Consider the following 20,965-nt stretch of genomic DNA (forward strand, 5'->3'; position numbering starts at 1 on the left):
AATTCTGCCAACGTATTCCCCTGTGGACTATAATATTATTAATGTGATCTAGAAAAGGGATCGTACAATGAAATGGCAGAAAATTGCTTCTGCTAATTGTAAGAGTGATAGACCAGTCAATACCAGGGCAGATTATAAAGGGAAATTATAGAGGGACCTAACACAGCTTTGTTACTGGGCACTGAGATGGGAAAAGTACTGAAAGATCTGTTAAATCACAACAAATAGTATTTTGCAGCTTTCCATCTAAAGAAATCTTACAAAGCATTTGAATATATATAGTTGGACAGTAACACAGCTTTTACAAAGAAGTACAAACTAAATAACTGACTGTGAAATTTTGTTACATCTGTTTTTCATTGCCGTCTTCTTACTTACGCTTTGCATTAATTAGGCTTTCAGTTCTAGTTTTAGACTAAATGTAGGAACCTTAGCAGGGTTCCTGGTTTTTTGTTAGTAGGCTAGTTGTTTTTTTTTTTAAAAAAAACCCTAAGTTTTTTTTGTTGTTGTTAGGAGTTTTGTTAGTAGCCTAAACCCCCAAAACCTAAATTTAATCAGCTACCTGCTTTAAAGCATACCCAACAGGGTATGCCAATGAAATATTTTAAGTCCCATTTTAGAGATTATTTTTCTTGTATTCTTACTGCTTTTTCATCATTCTAGTCTGTTGCTTATGTTAATGAATGTTAATGGGTTAGTGTGTGACCTAAATTGCTTTAAGGTAGTTTTGAAGTGTATCACTATCAAATTTCTCATTCTTCGCTAAGACAATGGCTTAATCTCTTCTTGTTCCTGCATGACATGATAAAGCATCCCCACTTTGCAACACAGGGCGGAAGCTAGACACCTTTACAGTCTTAGGAAACAAAGCAATATGCCACATTTTCCTTTGTGTTGGTATTTTCAGTGGCACATCTGATGCCTCCAAATGGAAAACCAGAAGAACTTTCTGGGAACTGTTGCTGTAAACCTGTAGAGTAAATACTGTCAAAGTTAGTCATAGGGATAACCCGAGGTTTGGAATTTTAGTTCTTTAGCATTTGTACAGGTATGGGGTAGTGTCTAAAATGGAAATTGATAGAAGTCAAAACTTAGAAGAAAATTAATTTGCTCAGGCCTGGTGTGGTCAGATCCGACTTTGAAGGGAGTACCTCTGTGTGTGCGTGTGTGAAATCCCGGTACCACAAACGGTTGGTCCACACTGCTGGATTCTTCCTCAATAGCAAACAGTTTTACAGAGTTGTAGCATAGGAAAGGTAGGTGGAGGCTATGGTACTTTGTTAAACCAGGCAACTGCCTTCCCTGCTTCTGTTTGGAACCAACCTAGAGAGATGACTTAGATAAAATAAGGCCCCTTCTATCTTTTTCAAGTGAACATACACACTTCTTATTAATCAGAATATTCTAAATAGAGTCTTCTCTGTCACAATCAATGTTCTGTGAAGCGCAAAAGCAGCTTAATGTTGCTCCTGATGTAACACAGAAAACTCTGTATACTTGAATCAAATTTACTTCAAGAAACATTGAAACTTCCTGCCTTTTATGTAAATGTAGTCCTTTTAAATGTTTCTAATCTGCTTTTCAGGTTGCAGAGGCTGAAGGAGATGTTTATATCAAAATTTGGATCGGCTCCCAAGTTTTATGTTCGTGCACCCGGGCGAGTCAACTTAATAGGTAAAAGAGAAAAATTAATCTTCTCTTATTTTGTCTGCCATTATGGAAGCCTGGTAGTTTCAAATATAAAATCAAAGTAATGTTGGTCTTAATTTTGGGTTTTTTTTTCAGAGAAGTTGCTTGTGATAAATGGAGAAGAGAATATACTTCACTAGCTTTTACTGTATCTCGTTATAATAAAATGCACACTGAAATATCAGTTTTGGAAAAGGCATAGACAGTAGCAATGGTTTTGAAAACTGGAGTAACTTGCCAGCTTATGGTTGGATACCATTTTTTTTAAAGGATTTGGAAATCTAATCTAAAGTAGTTGATGAACAGTGCATCCACAAATTAAATCAGTATATTTTTTGCTCTTCCATTATAATTTCAGTTACCAAATATAACCAGCCACACAGCAATGCATATGATAAAGCATGAAGTGATTCTACCATCATCTCCTGTTCCTTACTTTTCCACAGAGATGTGTCTACAGATTTAGAACAGTTGATTGTGATTCACTGGCAGACTGGAGTGACACAATTATTTTGTGTTTAGGACTTACTTCTATTTCTGTGGCAGCCTTATTTTTGAGATTTCTCTATCCACGTTAGGCTTGCGCTCTCCCTAGAGCTCAATTTCTTGCATATTCATAAAGTAACCCTATGCATTTGAAGACATTGTAAGTAAAAAGATCATGCAAAACAGAGCTTTGAAAATCAATTAGTCTATTGTGCAATTATTGATGATTGTTATCTCAGTGTTGTGTGAACATATCATGTATATTAAATAGACAGCATATGCTGAGAACTATTCCCAAGAGGGAGGCTGTTTACTACATACATTTTCTATTTGAATGGTACTTTATGTGTTGTATGCAACTTTATTAATGATTATTTAGATACAATTATTATCTTCTTGCAAAAAAGGTCCAGATGTTTGGTTTTTTGTTTTTTGGGTTTTTTTTTTGGGGGGGGTGGGGGTAATTTCCACCACAAGCTTTATCTAGTGGCTAATGAATCACTCACACAAGCAGAGGAGATCACATAATGAGGACTGACGTGGCGCCTTTCTCTTCCAGTTGTCAGTTATATGTGATTGATTTGACTTGATTTTTGTACTGTCACAACAGTGTACAAATAATGTGGCCATTCTCATTGCTAGACAATAATCTGCATAGGGTTTTTAAAATTATTTTTATATGCCAATGTTAAAAAGTTAATATTTATAAACAAATGTGATAGATAAAATCAATAAAGAACAGAGTTTTTTGTGCAGTACTATGAAATTGAGGAAATGTGCCCCAAACTTTAAATAGTAAGAGTTGAGACTGTACTCAGAAATTGTCTTGTATGAGACAACACTGAACACCTGTAAAAGCCCTGTTACTACTATTCTAGAAAGAATTACTCCAAAGTATATTAATTGTATGTTTCTTTGGTAGGAGAACATATAGACTACTGTGGTTATGCTGTGCTCCCTATGGCTATAGAACAAGATATCCTGATTGCAGTAGAACCTGTAAAAACTCAAGTTGTGCAACTGGCAAATACCAATTCTTTGTACTTGTAAGTAATTACTTTGTTTATTCATTAGTTTTTATGAACCTCTTTATGCAATTGCAATACAGGTTAAGTTTTCAGAGATCTGACAAACTTCCATTGCAATATAGAGCTTAATGTGTAAAATGAATTATATGAGCAGATGGAATGTCATTGACTCTACGCTGTGCATATTAGTTTTGAGCAATAGACTCACTGCTTGTGTCTTCCAATGGATACTAAATAAAGCAGTAACCAAAAGATAAATATTTTCACTTGGTCTTTAAGCTTTGGCACATTACATCACAATTGAAATGACCTTCTCATAAGGTACCTACAGTTTCTACCAAATCTCGAATTACAGCCTTTGAATTCAGATTGCATACACAGTCACTATACTTTTATGTCTGCTCTGGCTTCAGTTTGAAATTGTGTGTTTTAAACCATAAAGTGAGAATAGGCCTCAGAATACACCATTAAGCATCGCTTGTTTTGTTGAGACACTGTTGCTTAAAAACAAAGCTAAAACATGCCCATAATTTCATAACAAAGGAGTATTTTTCAACACTTTGAATGTTACACCACATAACAAAACTGTTGACAGTATATCTTTTTTTCCCAGCCTGTTACACTGGTAGATTTATGCCTGTGGTGAATGCATATGTATAGGCCTTTGGCAAACAAGGACTAACCATAAGCCTCCGTAGAATCACAATTTCCTGTTTCATTCTTGTTTTGTGAACTGGTAAAACATGTAACAGTTCTGTAGCCCTCTTCTACACTGACAGTAGATGTTAGCTTTAGGCAAAACAAGACAGAGAACAGGTTGCAAGAAAAAACACATAGGTATGTTTCATCATCAATCATCCGAAATGATCAGATGCCTTTTATGTTCTTTGTGCTAAAATGGTATTAAAAAGTTAGTCTTTAGAAGTTCCCAATACCTCCCCTTCACATAACATCTTTGTAATTGAGAAGTACTTGTACAGAGAATATCTGGCATGATACTTCTCAAAATGCCTTCAGAAATACCAGAGGATGATAATTATCAATCAGTTTCCATCCTGTGGCAAAACTTGACAATCTTTTTTTGAAGTCAGATTTATTTTACAGAGAACTCAAATAGATAAACTAAGATTGACAAGGCAGTGAGGTTCTGTGAGAAAGAGCCAAATCGGTCTCCCCAAAATAAGGATTAATTACTATTCAAGCAGTAAAAAACACCTCAACCACATGAGGTTTTTTTCACACTACTCAAAATCTCACCTCTTCTAATTATACAGAAAGATTGGAATGCTTATATGTAGCTTGGAGGAGGGGCAAGCTTTTCCAAGAATTCTTTTAAAACAGAAAGGCTAGAACAGACAGTATCAGAGTATTTTTACTTTATGGGTATGTTTTTCCCAATTTCATATTTTATTAAAAGTTTCTTATATCAAACTGCTTACCTTCCAGCAGGAGGGTCAAAGGCAAGCCTCAAGATTTACTGATTTAAGATAAAGCTTGGCCATTTAGGAATTGGTTTTTATAACAAATTGAATACGATAACAAAAAAAACCAGACTTAAGGATTCTGGGGATCTTGACAAATCCACATTCTGCGTTTGTGTGAATTACATCCATATGAAAGCTGCCAAAATCCAAGCCAATTTTTCTTTCATTTTCTACGCGAGAAGATTGCAGAAATGAGCAAAGTGCATTTTAAGCAGTCATTATTTTAATTTATCTTGAGAACCAGCAAATATACTATATGCCTTCCTGTTAACTGATGTTTTACTTTGTCTGATTGTATAAAAAGAATTACAATGATAAAATACTGTAGAACTCTTTTTTTTGAGGGAAAGAGGACTTCAAATTTGCTTTCGGTTAATCACTTTTGTGCATGATTTCCATCAACTTTGGTTTTTTACAAGAACAATTTAGTGTTATTGTAGAAAATAAGATAAGCAAATACAGCATTTTTTTAATCTTCATGACTTCTGACAAGTATTTTCTTTTTTACAAGTAATTTTTGTTATTATATTCATAAGCAAAATGATGTTTTATTCTCTAGGAGATAGTTACACATGACTCTCAAATGGGAAGAATTTACAGCTATTCTCAAACTTCCCTTGTATCATAATCTCAATAATCACTTTCAGATCTTTTGTGTTACTCTGGAAACCCCAGTAATTTCTGACACTAACTATACAATTCTTTGATGATGTATTGTTGATAAAGCCCTGTAAGGGGCACTATTTTGACCAGTTCTTATTGAAAGACAACTTACATGTTAAACTATACACCAATCTCTGATATTTTGGCACTGTATTGAATGTTGAAATTGCATGTATAACATATAAAATGGTAATTCTAAGTTGATACTTAAAGAGTAAGATCGTTCATCTAACACTGAGCTAGGACTAGGTTGTAGATCAGTAATACGAGTAGCTTACTGCAGCATAGCTAGCATTATACGAAAAGGAGGCAGGAGTGTGGGTCCATTTTTACATGGGTTGTCAGGTTTGGGGTTGCATAACACAAAATTGCAGCCTTTCATTGACAGAATAAAGTGAAGTTTTCAGCCATTGTTTCAAGACAATTATATCACTGTAAAGATGAAATGCTTTATATTAGTGTAACCATTCCCCCGTAGGTAACAGAATACTTACCAATAAACCACCTTCATACGGGTATTCATTACAGGTATTAAATAGCAGTATTTTTTTGTATAAAAATAAAACCAACACATCATTAACATATATAGTTTACAGATACAGACTGGGACTAATGTAAGAATGAAAAAATCCCTTCTCTTAGCAGCTGCAGACTGTCCCCTGCTGTATGATTTCTTGAAAGTGTTTTTATTCCCATTAAACCTAAATATTTCCAGGGAATTCAGCTGCCTCTGTTCATACTATTTGGCACACCTTGCTTGTAAAGCACAGCTTAGCCTGCAACATTTGAGTATTTTTTGTTAGCTTTTCTTAACTTTCTTGATGCCTTTCCTCTCTCTGTGTTGGGCATCTGCTCTAATGACACCAGGTAGATATAGTTATTGGGCATTCAACTGTATAGACTTCTAAACAAATCGTGCTTCTTGGTGAGTAGTGCAGGCACCTCTGAGGCCTTTGTGCATCACTCCACGCCCATTTTGACAGCACCTATCTGTGGCATTAGTTTCCTTAGGCACATTCAGGCTTACCATTTTTATTATTTTGAAATGAACATGGAGTAGGAAAACCATTATCAGAGTAATCCTGGAGGAAATAGATCAACTATTTTAAAATAAATTATTTTAATTATGGCTTGTAACATACATAATGTAATTTTGCTGCATTAGGCCTGTTTAATTGAAGTGCCATTCAGAGCAAAGGTAATGAATTCCTGATTCTGGGATTACCAGTGAGCCTGAAGTGTATTTATCTCCATTCTAGGTTTGACAGATACGATTATTTAGATTTTCACTTCTATGAGAGATCAAGAGAACATACATGCATCTGATAGAAGGCATGCTGCGCTCATTAAGGATGCCAAATGCAGCTCTATTTCTGAATTTATTTAATAAATTCTATAACTTAAGCAAAAATTCTTATGCTTCCTTCTAAAATAGCCTTATAGAATTGAGTAATAAAGAAGATCTGTACAAAAAACCCCTGAAAAACATTGCACTGAAAAAAACTAGCATCGGAATGTTTTTGTTCATCAGCAGGTGGCAGTAATAAGCCATGTTTTTTCAAACTAAATTTATTGACAAATTAAAGCCTCAAGGGTTTTCTGTTTTTGCAGGGATTTCAGTACTACTGTTAATAATATTCAGATTAACAAAACGAAGCCTCAATGGCATAACTACTTCCTGTGTGGGCTGAAGGGTATTCAGGTAAGCCAAATCCATTTAACTCATGAAATTAATATAGAATTAAAATACAAGAAGTGTACCTATTTGCCCTCAAAGTACTTCCCTTTATTCTATAGCTTTTCTTGACATACAGTTAAGTATTTTTATGTTAAAATTTTAAGAGGAGATATGAGCGGGTTTGTTGTAAAGTATTTGCAGAGCACTATTTTTATTACATAAATTATAATAGCAAATAATTATTTAGTAAAGTTAGGATCAAACTCACCATCAAGATGACATTTCTGGATTTTGAAGTTAAAAAGAATGCTTTCCAATGGAATCATCTAATTGAAAATTGCTTTTAAGAAGGTTCGGAGACTTGTCTGTCAGGATACAAAGATTGTATTTTAGTTGTTTTCTTCCTATGGAAACATTTTAAAAAACACTAATTTTCATTAATGTTGGAAACTTACAAGTTGTGCATAACAACTGAGTGAAGCTGACTCATGCAGTAGGTAAAAGAAAAATGTAAAAAGTAAGTAAACAGCATAGAGAAGAAGTATTCCAGTAAGAAGCATTATTTATCTGGATTTTCAATGTGTGGAATTTGAATGGAATTTTCACAATTTCTTGAGTACAGCTATGCAGGAAACAGCACACTTACGGTAAACGCAGGAACACCAAACAGGCAGACATTTTCCTGTCTGCTCATTTGAGCTTTATCTTCTCTTTTGTGAGCTAGCCTGTCTCCAGACTGACTTGAAGACTGAACTGCTTGTGAAACCAAGTGCTGATCATCAACCACGTTGTCCTGGGAGGCAGCCTGAACTCAAAATTGAGGCTTCCTATAAATCTCACCTGCTGATTGCAGGTGATTCATGGCCCTTTGAGGAAAAAACATGGTGACTTCTCAGCTGGATGTCAATCCAGTGATGTTTCTGGAAGGGCAGATGGGATAAACAGTGACGGCTAGGTCAGGAACAGGTCACCACAGCCTGCCCAAATGATGGGTAAATGTGCTTTTTAAAGCACATGAAGCTTGCCTCAGGATAGGCCATTAGGTCAAGCCACAGGAGGACCCAATAGGTAAAGCACTGCAGACAGCCAACAAAGCCTGCTTCAAACCTGCCACAATGAGTCTTCAAAATACAAAATTTGGAACAATCAGTGCCACAAATCACTTTATTACAATCCACAGTTCTTGAACAGACCCCTACCCCTATGCTTAGACCCCAGTAAATTAATTATCTTTGCAGTAACATGAGGATTTTCAATTTTATACTGCTCAGTAACACAGGCATTTAAATTGCATTGACTGTAGAGATATAGATTAGGTTTCTTTACAATATATTCTTTCTTATATTAAGGCTAGCATGACCAATTGACTTTATTTATTTTGCAGTCTGCTACTGAGGTTTGTTTCCTAAGGACAAGTTTTCATACTGGAACGTCAATTTGCAAAGCAGGTTTGCAGACTCTAGCACTGGCAGAAAATAAGCATAAATGTTACAGACTTAAGAAACACTGAAATACAAGTACTCAGAGGGTCCAGCGGGATAATCTGTTTATATTAAGTTGAACACGCTATCCTTTTGGGACAGAACTATTGCAGACCTTGGCAAAGTCCATTTTCATTTTTGAAACTGAAGTACGTTTTCTATTTAAACATTGCGTGATAAGTTTGCAAGCCTGATTCACATTCAAGACAATCCAGAAACTGTGGATCAGTTTCTGGTTACTCAAGCATTTTCTGTTTTTGAACAAGCATGTCTAAGTGTTGTTCGTGAAGGGGCATGGGCATCAGAAGTATTTTAGGTATGAATTCCCTTATATTTGTAGAAAGGGAAACTTAAAATAATTTGAAGTGATGGTAGAAGACATTAAAGGACCTTCTTTGTGTTTGCTGATCTCTACCATTTGCATTTATGGTTGAAGTTGTTACAGGAAAAATAGCAGAAATCTTTTTGAAGGTGGGCATTTCTTTATGGGAGCATTGCTATTTTTTCTGATTATTGACATGGTAAAATAGTTTATTGACATATGAATCTGTATCGGAACGTAGCCACTCATATACCCCCCATATACATTCAATGATTTCTTAATAAGTACTGCATGTTTATTTCAAACTAACAACAGAGAGCAACTTATATTAAAGTGATTATAAATAAAAAGACAAAGCAACTAAAGAGTAATTAAAAGAGCATGTACATGAGGATTTATGACTTCTGGATTAAATGTATTATCTGTGATATCTATCACGTGTGTCTATATTTTAAACTTTATTCTAAGAATAGCATGACAGAGACCATCACCGCTGGTAGGTATGCCTTTGTGCCTCATAAAGCATAGTGTCCTTCACGTACCATTGTGGTTTTCTCAGTGTCAGTCCCGTGAGTACTTCAGGAGGTAGGAGTATCCGGCTTTGAATACAGCTGCATGGCTACTAGTTCCCCATCAGCGTGATGTGGCTCCCTACAACCACATGCCAGCATTAGAAGTGAAGCATAAAGTGGACCTTAAGCTCTTCAGGATGCTTTAAGTGAGGAGCTGTGGAGAAAAGGACAAAAGTAGGGTATAAAATGATTGTTAACCTCTGGTACTGTCACTACGGCAGCTCAGAGCAGAGCCAGTTGCTGCAAAACCCACCCACGAAGCTTCGTAAATTCTTGGGCGTTTAGCCCATACTGAATTCTGCTTGGGGTACAGTTCTGTCAGCTCATATATGTTTGTGTACAGGAATTGCAGACATACCTTTGGCTAAAGCCCTACCATTGGCTTTGTTTTTAAGGAGTAGAATGAGACTTTTGCTTTATTTTGGAGATACCAGAAGCAGGTCCTTGGTTCCAGCAACTCAGAAGAAAGATTCTCTTTCGAAGTATCAGATAATTGCAAGCCTGAGCCTGTCTGTACTTGAAACTGAGATTGTTTATTTTTTCATTGTTAGGAACATTTTGGTCTTAATAACCCAACTGGAATGAATTGTCTGCTAGATGGAACCATCCCTCCAAGTTCTGGTCTCTCTAGCTCCAGTGCTTTGGTGTGCTGTGCAGGACTCGTGACACTAAGAGCTAATGGAAAAACCCTCTCTAAGGTAATTTACTGTAAAACACGAGAGTGTCAGCAGTAAAATTCTACTTAAAATTAAATATTGTTAATACTTGTAAACATTAAAAACACGATACAATTGTTTTTGCAAGGAGTTGTTGGATATAAACTTCAGATATTGCACAACTGAGCAAACATCTTTGGCCAAATTTTGGCAGGATTTGAATTTGGCAAGAAAACAGGCTTACATTAAAGCTGAAAAAAGGAGCATTATTGTAAGCCTGTATTTTGGCCAACCATCAGGTCCATGCCTGGACCAGATGTGCTATATGCAGGCCAGGACTGAGGATATATGTGCTGAAGCATGTGGACCACACCCCCGAGGCCTTTACCCTCTCCCTGAATGACTTTTCATGGCTTTAACAGCAGAGCATGTGTTGGAGGCCTGTGGAACAATTTCTTGATAAATTATATAATCAGCACAAAGTGGAGGTAAAATCCTTCCATCTGACTCTCCTTATTCTCTTCACAGGTTTTTTGGAACGAACATATTTACAATCCAAAATGTATTCCTCACTTTTTTAAACAAACATTAGTCTAAAAACAAACCCCAAGTATGTGACCTGTTACCAGTACAACTGTTAATAGAATTTGGCTCATGTAATACTGATTTCTGGAGGAGTCATCGTCCTTGAAGGTGCCATATGGGAATGAAGTTCTCTCCAGTAAAAATGTCTGGTTAAGTGAAACTAGGATCTTAAATTAGAACATTGTCAGGAAGAGAAAAGAACAGATCTAAATGTGACTTGTTATGCATATTTGTGCCTATTGTCTAAGGCAGACATTCCCAAATTGTGGTACAAAGCCAACTTAAAGTGGTACATGATGATGGCAGCTTTTGACTGTGCTTGTGTACAAGCATTTACCTGAGCCAGGAGGTAAACAGATCCACACAGAAGTTTTTGCTTATCAGTTGTGACTTACTTCTCTATGTAGCTGCAGCTGCAGCGATCTGCTCAGCGGTAAGTGCTCCATCCCACACTGCAGAGCGCAGTGCTTGCTTCAGGACGGTATTGGGCAGGGTTAAGGCAGAAAGAAGCAGGGCTTGCGAGGCAGGCTGACTTTTTAACGTAGGAGGATGTGGCTACATTCACTGTCACCCTGCTTTGTGTTAGTGCACTGTGTGTCAAAAGGTAGGTAAGGGACCGGACATTTAACAGCGGCTCTAGTTTCTGAGGTGAGACACGTAGTGCAGTGGCAGATGAAAGTGTGGAACTGAGGCTCCCACTTTGATGAATGAGACTTTGAAGTAAGAGGGTTGGAGGTGGCAGACATGCTTCTTTATACATGCCTACCTGGCCTGGCTAGAAGCTTCTGGTTTTGCTTAGGTGGTCTTATTACAGGGCAGCACCGTCTCTGATGGTGGTAATCAAATGAGCTAAGCTTGGGAACTACAGATCAAAATCACTGGAAAGCATGTGTTCAGAAATTGGGTATCTGCAAAATCCATTAAACTGACAGAGGTCAAGAAAGCCCACATTTTACTAGGTAGTAGAAATCTGTATTTGGAAAACCAGAAGCCAGGTTTTCATTATTCCAAGAAATACTGCACAGCTTTCTTCAGAGCATAAATGATACAGTGTGTATCTTGAGCTGAATTTGCACAAGGCTTGGGAGTACTGGCCAGCATCATGCCAGACCTGTTCTAAAGAAAGGTGCAAAACTCCTTTTGGCATTTTCTTGTGGGGGAACAGAAGGAAGAGAGAGACTCCACTGAATGTCTTTGCTTCTCCTCATGTGTCCCGTTCAATCAACCCGAAATCTCTTCTGCTTGCTCTTTGGAAAACGTGCTGAAAGTTAATCTTGTGTCTCAAATGCAGTTGGACAAACACATGAGACACAATTGCACATTTTTGTCAGGAAATTTTGCTATCTGCAGCCAAATATTTTGCACTTGTGAGGAAAAATGAGCAATTAATGTACAGAGAAGAATTCCCAATAGCCAACGTAACCAAGGTTTTCTGTGCTTGCATAGACCAAGACACCTGGTTGTGGTGGTTAAGACAGAGGATGACAGCTCTGAAGACTGATTACTTTTGTCCAGACTCTAAGTTTTCCCAAATCTTACAGGACAGTAAAACCAAGTTCAGTCTTCTTGGCTAATTTATGATTTAGCATTAGAGACCTCTTATATCTAGCTAAATCCAGATTCTCTGTTGCTCTGAATTTATGCTTAGCCTCACAGAACTGCCTTGTATAAGGCAGAGCTAGTCCGAGTATAAATTAGAGCAATCTAGGCATGCAAGCCCTCAGAAGTATAAAACGTGCTCTGGCCACTTCTTTCCAGCTCCTAATGCATCCTGTGCTGGTGTCAAATGGTATCTGTGCAGGATCTAGTAATGCTGGCTGTATCAGCTGGGAGCTCCCCTCATGGCAGGGGAATTCTTAGCTGACCAGAAATAGGGGCTTTCCAGATCCTTTCTGCTAGAAAGCAAACCAGGACCTTGCAATTTTAGGGCTCCGGATATTTATGTGTTTGTTTATTTCTAAGGAAGAAATACCGCTTTACCTCTCCCCTCTGTCTTTTTTTTTTTTCAAATGCTTAACAGTTGCAAAAGTTGTAAATGGTAGTATTTATAAGTAACAGTATTTGGTCATGGTAGTAATTTTATGAGAAAAGATTGACTTTTTGCCCCTCATTAGTCTGATGGACTTTGCAAAATCTTAATACGATGGTCTGTAGCAGCAGGACATAGAAACTATTGGCTTTGGAATCAAATTTGGCTGAATTGTAGGGCTTCTGTAGCCAAAGTTATGAAAAATTGACCTTTTACTGAATGGAACATTTATCTGTTTTGTTTCTGTGAAACTATTTTTATAAGAATATTTTATTTATATGCTCTTACTCCTGATAAATGTGAGTTTAAAATAGTAGCTGTAAAGTAAAAGTCATTGAAATTTAGAGCTTTTATGAGATAACACTTCCAGTGTGAAGTTTGGGCCTATGAAAGAGCCAAAAAAACCCAAAATGAAAAATATTGTAAAAGCATGGCTAGAATTTCATGGTGGCTTACTTTAAAAATAGCACTTTTTTGACATTGAAAACAAAATCAGAAAAAAAATGTTCTCACTAATTACTGTGTGTAGCAGTCTGCAATAGGGCATTGTTTCAGTGTGCATACAATATTTTTTTTAAAAAACCCATCACACACATACACAATAGTTTAGGGAAAATACCAGTCCAAGACAATTCAGCCAGATGTGCAGTGCTAACCAGTTGCAGCAGTGCAATAGCATTCAAATAACAAGATGGAAAATTTAGAATGTGATCTTTAAAAAGAATCCATTTTTCTCCTCCAAACAGGATACCAGTCTAAGACTGTGTTGGCATCACTCAAAGAACAGAAATACTCAATAGTAGCTTTTGATTTTAAAGTGATTTTTATTTTACTGTTACAAAATCATTCTTTTGTACAACTTTTCATCAGAAGATACTTTTTGTAAAGGAAATAGAATAATGCTCTAAATTGTCCCAGCTTTGTGTTTTATGGTAGGAATTAATAAGTACAGAAAATCACTTAGTACTTTTGAATAACTAGATTTACTTGAAAGATGTGATGATATTGTTGCTGTCCAAATGTTAAATCTTGCAGTACTAAGTTCTGTTCAGCCACCCTAACATTTTTTCTGTTGCTAAGACTGGGCAGCTGTGCACATACTTATTGGGAAAAATAGATCAAAAGCAAATAGGGTTTATTTAATTTAATGTGAAATGTTGAGCATAGGAAGTTGAATTATTTTTGGCTCTGTCCAGACTGAGAAAAATCTTATATCAGACAGAATGATAAATAAAGGACCTGAATCTAATCTGTAATGGCACAGTGTCCATTGGCTCAAATTTTCTCGAACTATGGCTTGGAGTGCGGAATTTTCAAAACATTCAACATTAAACAGTTACAATACCTGGTAATTCATTCATTTCAATGGGAGGATAGATAGGCCAACTGGAATCCTTTCTACTTTGTTTCTGAAGCCTGTGTATAATAAGGAGAGGGCTTCAATCGAGTACTTTACCACTTCCTAATAATTTTTCTAATGTGCAATAGGGCTTTAATATCTAGCTATCTGGCAAAGAAATCTGTGAGTAATTATATTGATAGTGTGACTTTGAAATTAATAACATGTGCTGATAATACTGGTTGGGATTTGATAATACTGCTGCATCAAAAATGTTTGATAAATGCATGCTCACGTTATTTATATGAGAAACTCACATTGCTTACACAAAAAGTGGTACACAGATACTGTATTTTAAAGTACCGTTAATATTGAGAAACGTTAAAGTTTCTCTTTCCCCGTGGAATTAAAACCTAGGGTTCTTTAACTTGTTAAGTTTCACCATGTGTGTTTGTAATCAAGGGGAAATGCAGAGTACTTTGGAGCAGTGGTAATCAAAGGCCGTAATCTCTCATCAACCAAATTGATAACCTCCTATTTGAGCATGTTAGAGGGCAGACAAAGTCAAGCTAAGATTGCTGGGCTTATGAGGACATCCAGATACTATCTGACAAATATTTTCCCATTTTGAAAAAGAGTAAGCATAATTACCTTGCAAAACATATATGAAGTTTAGCTAATTGGGGTTTTGTATGCAAACTGGAAGCAGATGGTGACTTTCAGCAATCTATTTCTAGTCAAGACCAGATACAAAAAATAAGAACATTTCTGGTGGTAAAAATAACCTCAAAATTTGGGCATCATTTTATACCTTAAGAAATGAAACATAGTGCCTTATATTTCAGAAATTCTTTTCATATATATACATATGCATAAAATGTGCACAGATTAAAATAAAATTCACCATCTAACGACATTAAATATGCCTTAAGTGATAGAGAATGTTTTCATCTTACTCTAAAATACTCTTCTTTATCTATAAATGTTTCTTCTCTATTTTCTGCCCTTTGTGCTGTGAACCAAACCCTGTAGAATTTCATAGAAAACCTACACTAAATTTGCCATAAAATGACCAACATTACTTGTAAAGGGAAGCAGCAGACTGAGTGACTTTTCAGATTGAACTGGCCAAATTGTTAATGAGAGAGTAAATGTACATACTGGACTTTTGGCTCAATAGGTATTTAAATACTCCAGTCACTTAAATTTGCATGCTGAAGAGACTTTTGGGGCACTGAAAATGACAGTCTAAAAATAACATGTATTAACAAACGTATTTTTTTCATGGAGCTTCCCTTCACGAACAGTAAAATTTAAAACAGGACGAAAACTGTCTTTATTTTAAAGATTAGCTATTACTACTCCTGCATTGGTATACGCAGAAAATCTAGCATGTTTAATTTTCACCAAAATGAACTTACATAAAACCTCTGAGGCAGATGTAATTTAATACTATCATTTTATAGAGAAGGTTGCTTTATTTTGGCTGCTGTCATTCTGGATTTGTATATATCAAGTTTCTGGGTAATGTAGGGTGAGCTGTTCCAAAAAAGTACTAAGCAACACTAATTCTGTTTTACTAACAAATATTTGCCTGTCTCCTACTCACTAATTGTCTTACTCTTTTAAGGGGTTTAGTCTTACACGAGTTTACTTCTTTAAAGGTCTACGTGAGATTGAAAGGGATTGATCACCGGTATGGAACATATTGACAGTGACAGTTATATAGGGACAAATTCTGTCACAGTTTACATACTGTCCAGACCCATTGCATGAGTGAAAATTGGAGCAGTTGGCCCTTGGCCTCTTTGTGAGCGTGGGGACTATTAAAGGTGAAACTCCCTTATCTGTTCTCACTTAGCTATTTCTTTAGGTTTCTATATTTAGGAATTTTTTTACAAGTGATCATCTGTTCACTTTCATTATTCCTTGGATACCTAAATACCTTTGTACATTTAGGCCTTCATGTTCATCATCAATAACGTCAAACTAAGAGAAACTAAAATGATGGGGCAACAGAGAATCAAATGAGCTGTAGCGGATGGTTCATAATTTATCATGCTGCTGAAGTATCAGGGTGTATGTGGCCAATTCAAATACAGTGTTGGATTGTGCCTGGAAACAGTCCAAAAAATACTTTTTTATCAGTTCTTTAACATTTCTGGAAGACCAGAAATACTCAGATGAAAATCAAAACCTGAATTTTAGGTGTTTCATATTGAAGTGTAAACAAGCAGAGAAAAATACATACTAGTGAAAAGTATCATTTTACTGAAAACTCACTTTTTCCATTAAAAATCCAAACCAAGGTAACATGATGCAGAGCTATTGATGAGTTCTTATTACAATAAATCTCTCCATCTAAAGTAATGACACATAAGGCAACTAATAATAAAAATCACAACCCTTCTTTGTCAGACTAAATTATATCTCCACTAATATGATTTCCCAGATTAGACTTTCTGCATGCTGGATAGAAATCTTGTGGCTGAAAGATAAAAACAGATTTAAGTGGTAGTAATTTCTGTCTTTGTAACTCAAGATTGACTTGCTTCTTATCAGGGAGAACCTTAAATTGTTTCAAACAAAAAACAGAGATAGTTAGTAGAGATCTTAGATCAAAGGCTAGCCTAGGTCTGCACATGGGGGCCAGTTGCCTGGTAGACAAACTGGTAGGCACTGCCTCCTGCAATAGGATACATTCTGAGCAGACTTTAGAATTAAGCTTCTGAAAGGGAACAGCCTGAAAAAAATACATTTTGTACATTGTTAGTTTTAGATTTTTCCAAATGCTCCAACTAAACTTGTCTAAAACCTAAGAGTTCAGTTTTGAAATCCTTGAGGGACAGCAGCTTCCTTAAATAGATTATTACTTCGCATAGATTTCTTAATTTTTAATTGCTTATTAGGCAAGTGAGTGAATTCTATGCACTGAGATTCTACTCCTGATGATGTTGCTTTATATTGTTTTAATTATGGATATTCTCATTTAATGTGTTGTGTCTTTTTTTGTTGGATAAACAGCAACAAAACCTTAATATATATTAATTATAATACCAAAATATATATTTTCTAATAGATATAATTATATAAAATAAATATATAATTAATGTTTATTAATATCTCATGTAACTCACTGATACTAAATGTCTCCCACGGAAGCACAGCCAACCTGGCACGTGTTCTTGCCAACAGCTATAAAAGTACTGTTTGCATTTTTGTGTGTCATACTGGGTCTGGCATTCAAAAGCTGTGATATTTAGTGGTTTTTTGAGAGGTGACCAGGGAGATTTCAAGGTTTAACTCACCTACCAGCTACTACTACTGTCATGTTATGCTCATCCCTCTCCTGTGTTCAGAGGCTGAACAGACCAGTTGTACAATACAGCTCAGGGTATTGCTAGACTAACTTTAGATATCTAAGTTTCCATCCCAGCTTCCCTGCTACTATTCCTCAGTTTTATAGACCTCACTAGAGCCAACAGATTGCTTCAGCTATGCCACTGCAAAGCAGGTTTAAACAAAGGGACTTTGCACAGGAGTGGCTGATGTGGTCACAAAATCTCTCCTGTTGACCATAGTGTCAGGACAGTGACCTCAGTGAAAGAGCTGGAGCAGTAGTGCTGAACCGGTTGAGACTGTATTACCATACGTCTATGCAACACTAATTAATGTATATTTTATGTGGCTTATTTGCCAGATAAAAATAGCAAAAGATAGAGTTGACATTTACTGTAAGGTAGTCTAAGAAAAGCTGTAAGTCTGCCTCTTTCCTTTCTTACAAACCAAGAAAGTTAAACTGAAAAAGATTCAGGGGAAAGCTGCATGGATGATCAAAGGTACAGAATGACCTCCATAAAAGTAAGCTAGGACTCTTTGGAAAAAGGCACTTGAAGGAGGAAGTGTTAGAGGTCCATAAAATGATTAATGTAATTGGTGGAGTGGGCAGGAATCGAGTGTTCATTGCCTTTCATGTTGTAACAGCCGGAAGGTATTAAATGAAGCCAGTCAGGTGCATATTAATAATCAACAAAAGGAGGTGTTTCTCACCTGGCCAGTAAAAGTCCTAGTTACTGGATCTACATGTTAAAATTTTAATGCATTAAAAGGCAGTCTGGACAAGCTCATGTATAAGAAATCCATTGTAGGTAAGTAAGCGTGCAGAATTCACATTCAGCGCAGGAATTTATCAAAACCTGACATTTTGGGGAGATACTGACAATTCCTCACTTACTCACGGGCATTATATGCACTTCCCTTCTTGGCTAGTTTGTTTGTTGTGTTTTTTTTCAGGGAGGTGAGAGCAAAGGAAACATAGACTGATGTTTGAGCTTTATTTTTTTAATTACTACATTAAATATATCACTTTGCTTGTTTAATAGTGTAGATGACAGCTTAGGAGTTAGGTCCACATGATCGTTATTATTCACAGATGATGACCTGTCCTATTGGAACAACTTCCTGGAACAATAATACAGAAATACATGGATCACAGAACAGCTTGTATAATGACATTTTTGATCCATCTGATGACATAATTTTTTTCCTGGAGTCATAATGCTACTATTCAGATCCATTTTTACTTTGATTTTAGTATCTTTTTATTCCACTTTTCTTTACCATAATCTTAAAAAGGTTTTAAACTCACCCTGCAAAGGTTTCCCTGAGAGTATATTCTTGAGAGAAATAAGCCACAATACTGGAAATAGCGGGGGGATTGAATTCTCATTTCAGCTTTGTGACTGATTGCCATGACTTTGAAGAAATCATGTAAATATCTGTGCTGTCTTTAAATTGAAGATAACAGCAGCCTTATAGGAATGCTTTTAAAGTAAAGTATGTAAAATTCTATGAAGACTTAAATTATGATTTATTCGTGTTTTTGAAATACTGCTTTAGGGATGGAAAAAACATGCTAATGAGTCTTGGGAGCATAGAACTAGTTATGTTTTGTGGTTGGCTCGAAGTGATCTCTCGTGCGTATCAGAATACGTGGGATGGAAGTGTAGTCTATGTGCAGATAGGGTTTATTCTTGCTGCATATTTCTTATGGTTCTTCATGAAGAACAAATGTCTGCTTTCACCTAGCTGTACAAGAAAGCTTGTTTAGGTCTTCTGTGAAATAGGGGCGACTGTTTATTTTATATGTGTAGCACTTGTATTTTGAACTCTGGCAAGGAGTGGCTGGCCCCTCTGACCCACCTGCCTGGCACGTGGTGCTGTAGTGTAGCCTGGGGTGCAGCCCCGCTCAGTGCGGCTGTGAAAGTTCTCGGAGTTACTTCTCTGCAGGAGTGCAGGGCAGCCAGGAGGAAGGCGGAGATGCATGCCTAGGTATTGTTCAGACCTTCAGACAGTTCAGATGTGGCCAAATTGTGCAGTGAAATCCGGGATCTGAGCAGCTCTGTATTTTTACAGGTGAGCCATATGCTACAACAGAGAGAGATAAATCAGAGATGATTCAAACAGTCCTAAAGAGCTGCTGAGTGTTGCAAGTTGGATGGAAACAAAGTATTACTCCGAGATAGGCAAAAGTTATTTCATTACATGGCTCCAGCAAATTTTTTCCTTAGAGATATTTTCTGTGGGTGCCTAAAGTCAGAGAGCTTGTGTAGCAAAAATTTTTTCTTTCAGTTTCTAGTAATGCAGTCACACATATTTATAGTATTATCATCTAAGAATCGCAAGTAGCAATTACTAATTACAAGGAGGAGGAAGATACGCCTCATTTTACTGAGGAAATGGAGCCATGATGAATTAAAGGGACTTTCTCTGAATCATGAAAAACTTAATGTGGAGCTAGAAATTGAGCCCAGACCTCCCAACATTCGGTTCACTGTTTCAGTCACGTGACCACCCCCTTCCAAGTATCAAATATGTACACAAGGCTCTCCAGTTTAGTCTTCACATTCGTTTCCAAAGCTACAATTCAATTCCTCTGATCTTTGCCCTTTCACTCATTTTAGCAAAAAGGCAAACATTTGCCCATTTGTCTCAATAGTAAGTAGAAGCCGCTTTCTATACAGATGACGATTTCCTCTCCATTCACATGCTTCTCATCCTAGTATTAGAAGGCCAGCCTGTGTCAGCAAGGGCCTGTTTAAATTAGAAACCAAATGATGTTTCAGGGATGCCTTGGGCTGTCTTGTGGAGAGGGCTCTTCTCAACCCTTGCCAGTTACTACTTGGTGGTCCTGCCAATCCTTGCTAAGTTTCAAAACAAAAGTTGCTCAAGCTCAGTGCTGTTAGCCCAGCATACGCAGCTGGACAGCTGGTGAGCCGGGGCGAAGCAAGGCCCAATGCTTAACCAGGCACAATTCACCAGACCATGTAAAGGGACAGGGGAGTGGCACTGTCCTAATTGTTAACATTCCTCCTCTGCAAGACTTGTCCTGATATTTATTTAATAAGTCCAGGCTCATAAAGTCTAAACGATTTAAGCAATCAAGCGGTAGCTGATGTGTATATGAAGATGACATGCAGCCAGACTAAGTGAAGTGTGTGAAATGTTTAATTTCTGACTTCACAAAGCTTTTATCTGGCAATTGCAGATGAAATAATACCTCAGGCAGCTGTGTCCAAGAGTGGAATATACATTGTGAGTACCTCAAGAGCTGTGCTTCAGACCAGGTTTGCACAACCACAGCTCCTATTTAAGTGTGCATGATCAGTGTGCTGGCATGGTCTTAGCCAGTTCTGTTGCTGCCAGTGAGTAATGCTCATGAACTCCAGCTTGATGTCTCCTGCCAGTGGCTACAAAAATCAGGGCATGGTATTGCTCTTTTCTCAGAGGGGCGAAAGGCAGGTTCAGCAGAACTGGCTGAAACTTGCCAGCATTTCCACATCCCAGCAACAGATGTTTGTAAATAGGCGCGCCTTCACATGTAGAAAGATGCGAGTGTCTAGAGACTGCTGTGTGTGGAGGTTTGTCCTTATTTTTCTGTGTAGCTGTTACTG

The 20,965-nt window shown here is 36.9% G+C and overlaps 1 protein-coding gene and 1 long non-coding RNA gene across 2 annotated transcripts in view; one reads left to right on the forward strand and one right to left on the reverse strand.

The window, feature by feature from the left end:
- The window catches only part of GALK2 (galactokinase 2), a 48,954-nt gene that overhangs the window by 1,320 nt on the left and 26,669 nt on the right, over positions 1–20,965 (forward strand). Inside the window, exons 2-5 of the mRNA XM_080394675.1 lie at positions 1,586–1,674; positions 3,098–3,221; positions 6,962–7,052; positions 9,955–10,101. Coding sequence (XP_080250801.1) covers positions 1,586–1,674; positions 3,098–3,221; positions 6,962–7,052; positions 9,955–10,101 — 451 coding nt within the window. The remainder of the gene's footprint in view (positions 1–1,585; positions 1,675–3,097; positions 3,222–6,961; positions 7,053–9,954; positions 10,102–20,965) is intronic.
- The window catches only part of LOC308066847, a 125,277-nt gene continuing 114,419 nt past the window's right edge, over positions 10,108–20,965 (reverse strand). The window contains exon 3 of the long non-coding RNA XR_013929343.1: positions 10,108–19,439. This is a non-coding gene — a long non-coding RNA (uncharacterized lncRNA). The remainder of the gene's footprint in view (positions 19,440–20,965) is intronic.

The sequence above is a fragment of the Falco punctatus genome (genome assembly GCF_963210335.1).
Source record: "Falco punctatus genome assembly, chromosome: 7".
Classification (NCBI taxonomy): domain Eukaryota; kingdom Metazoa; phylum Chordata; class Aves; order Falconiformes; family Falconidae; genus Falco; species Falco punctatus.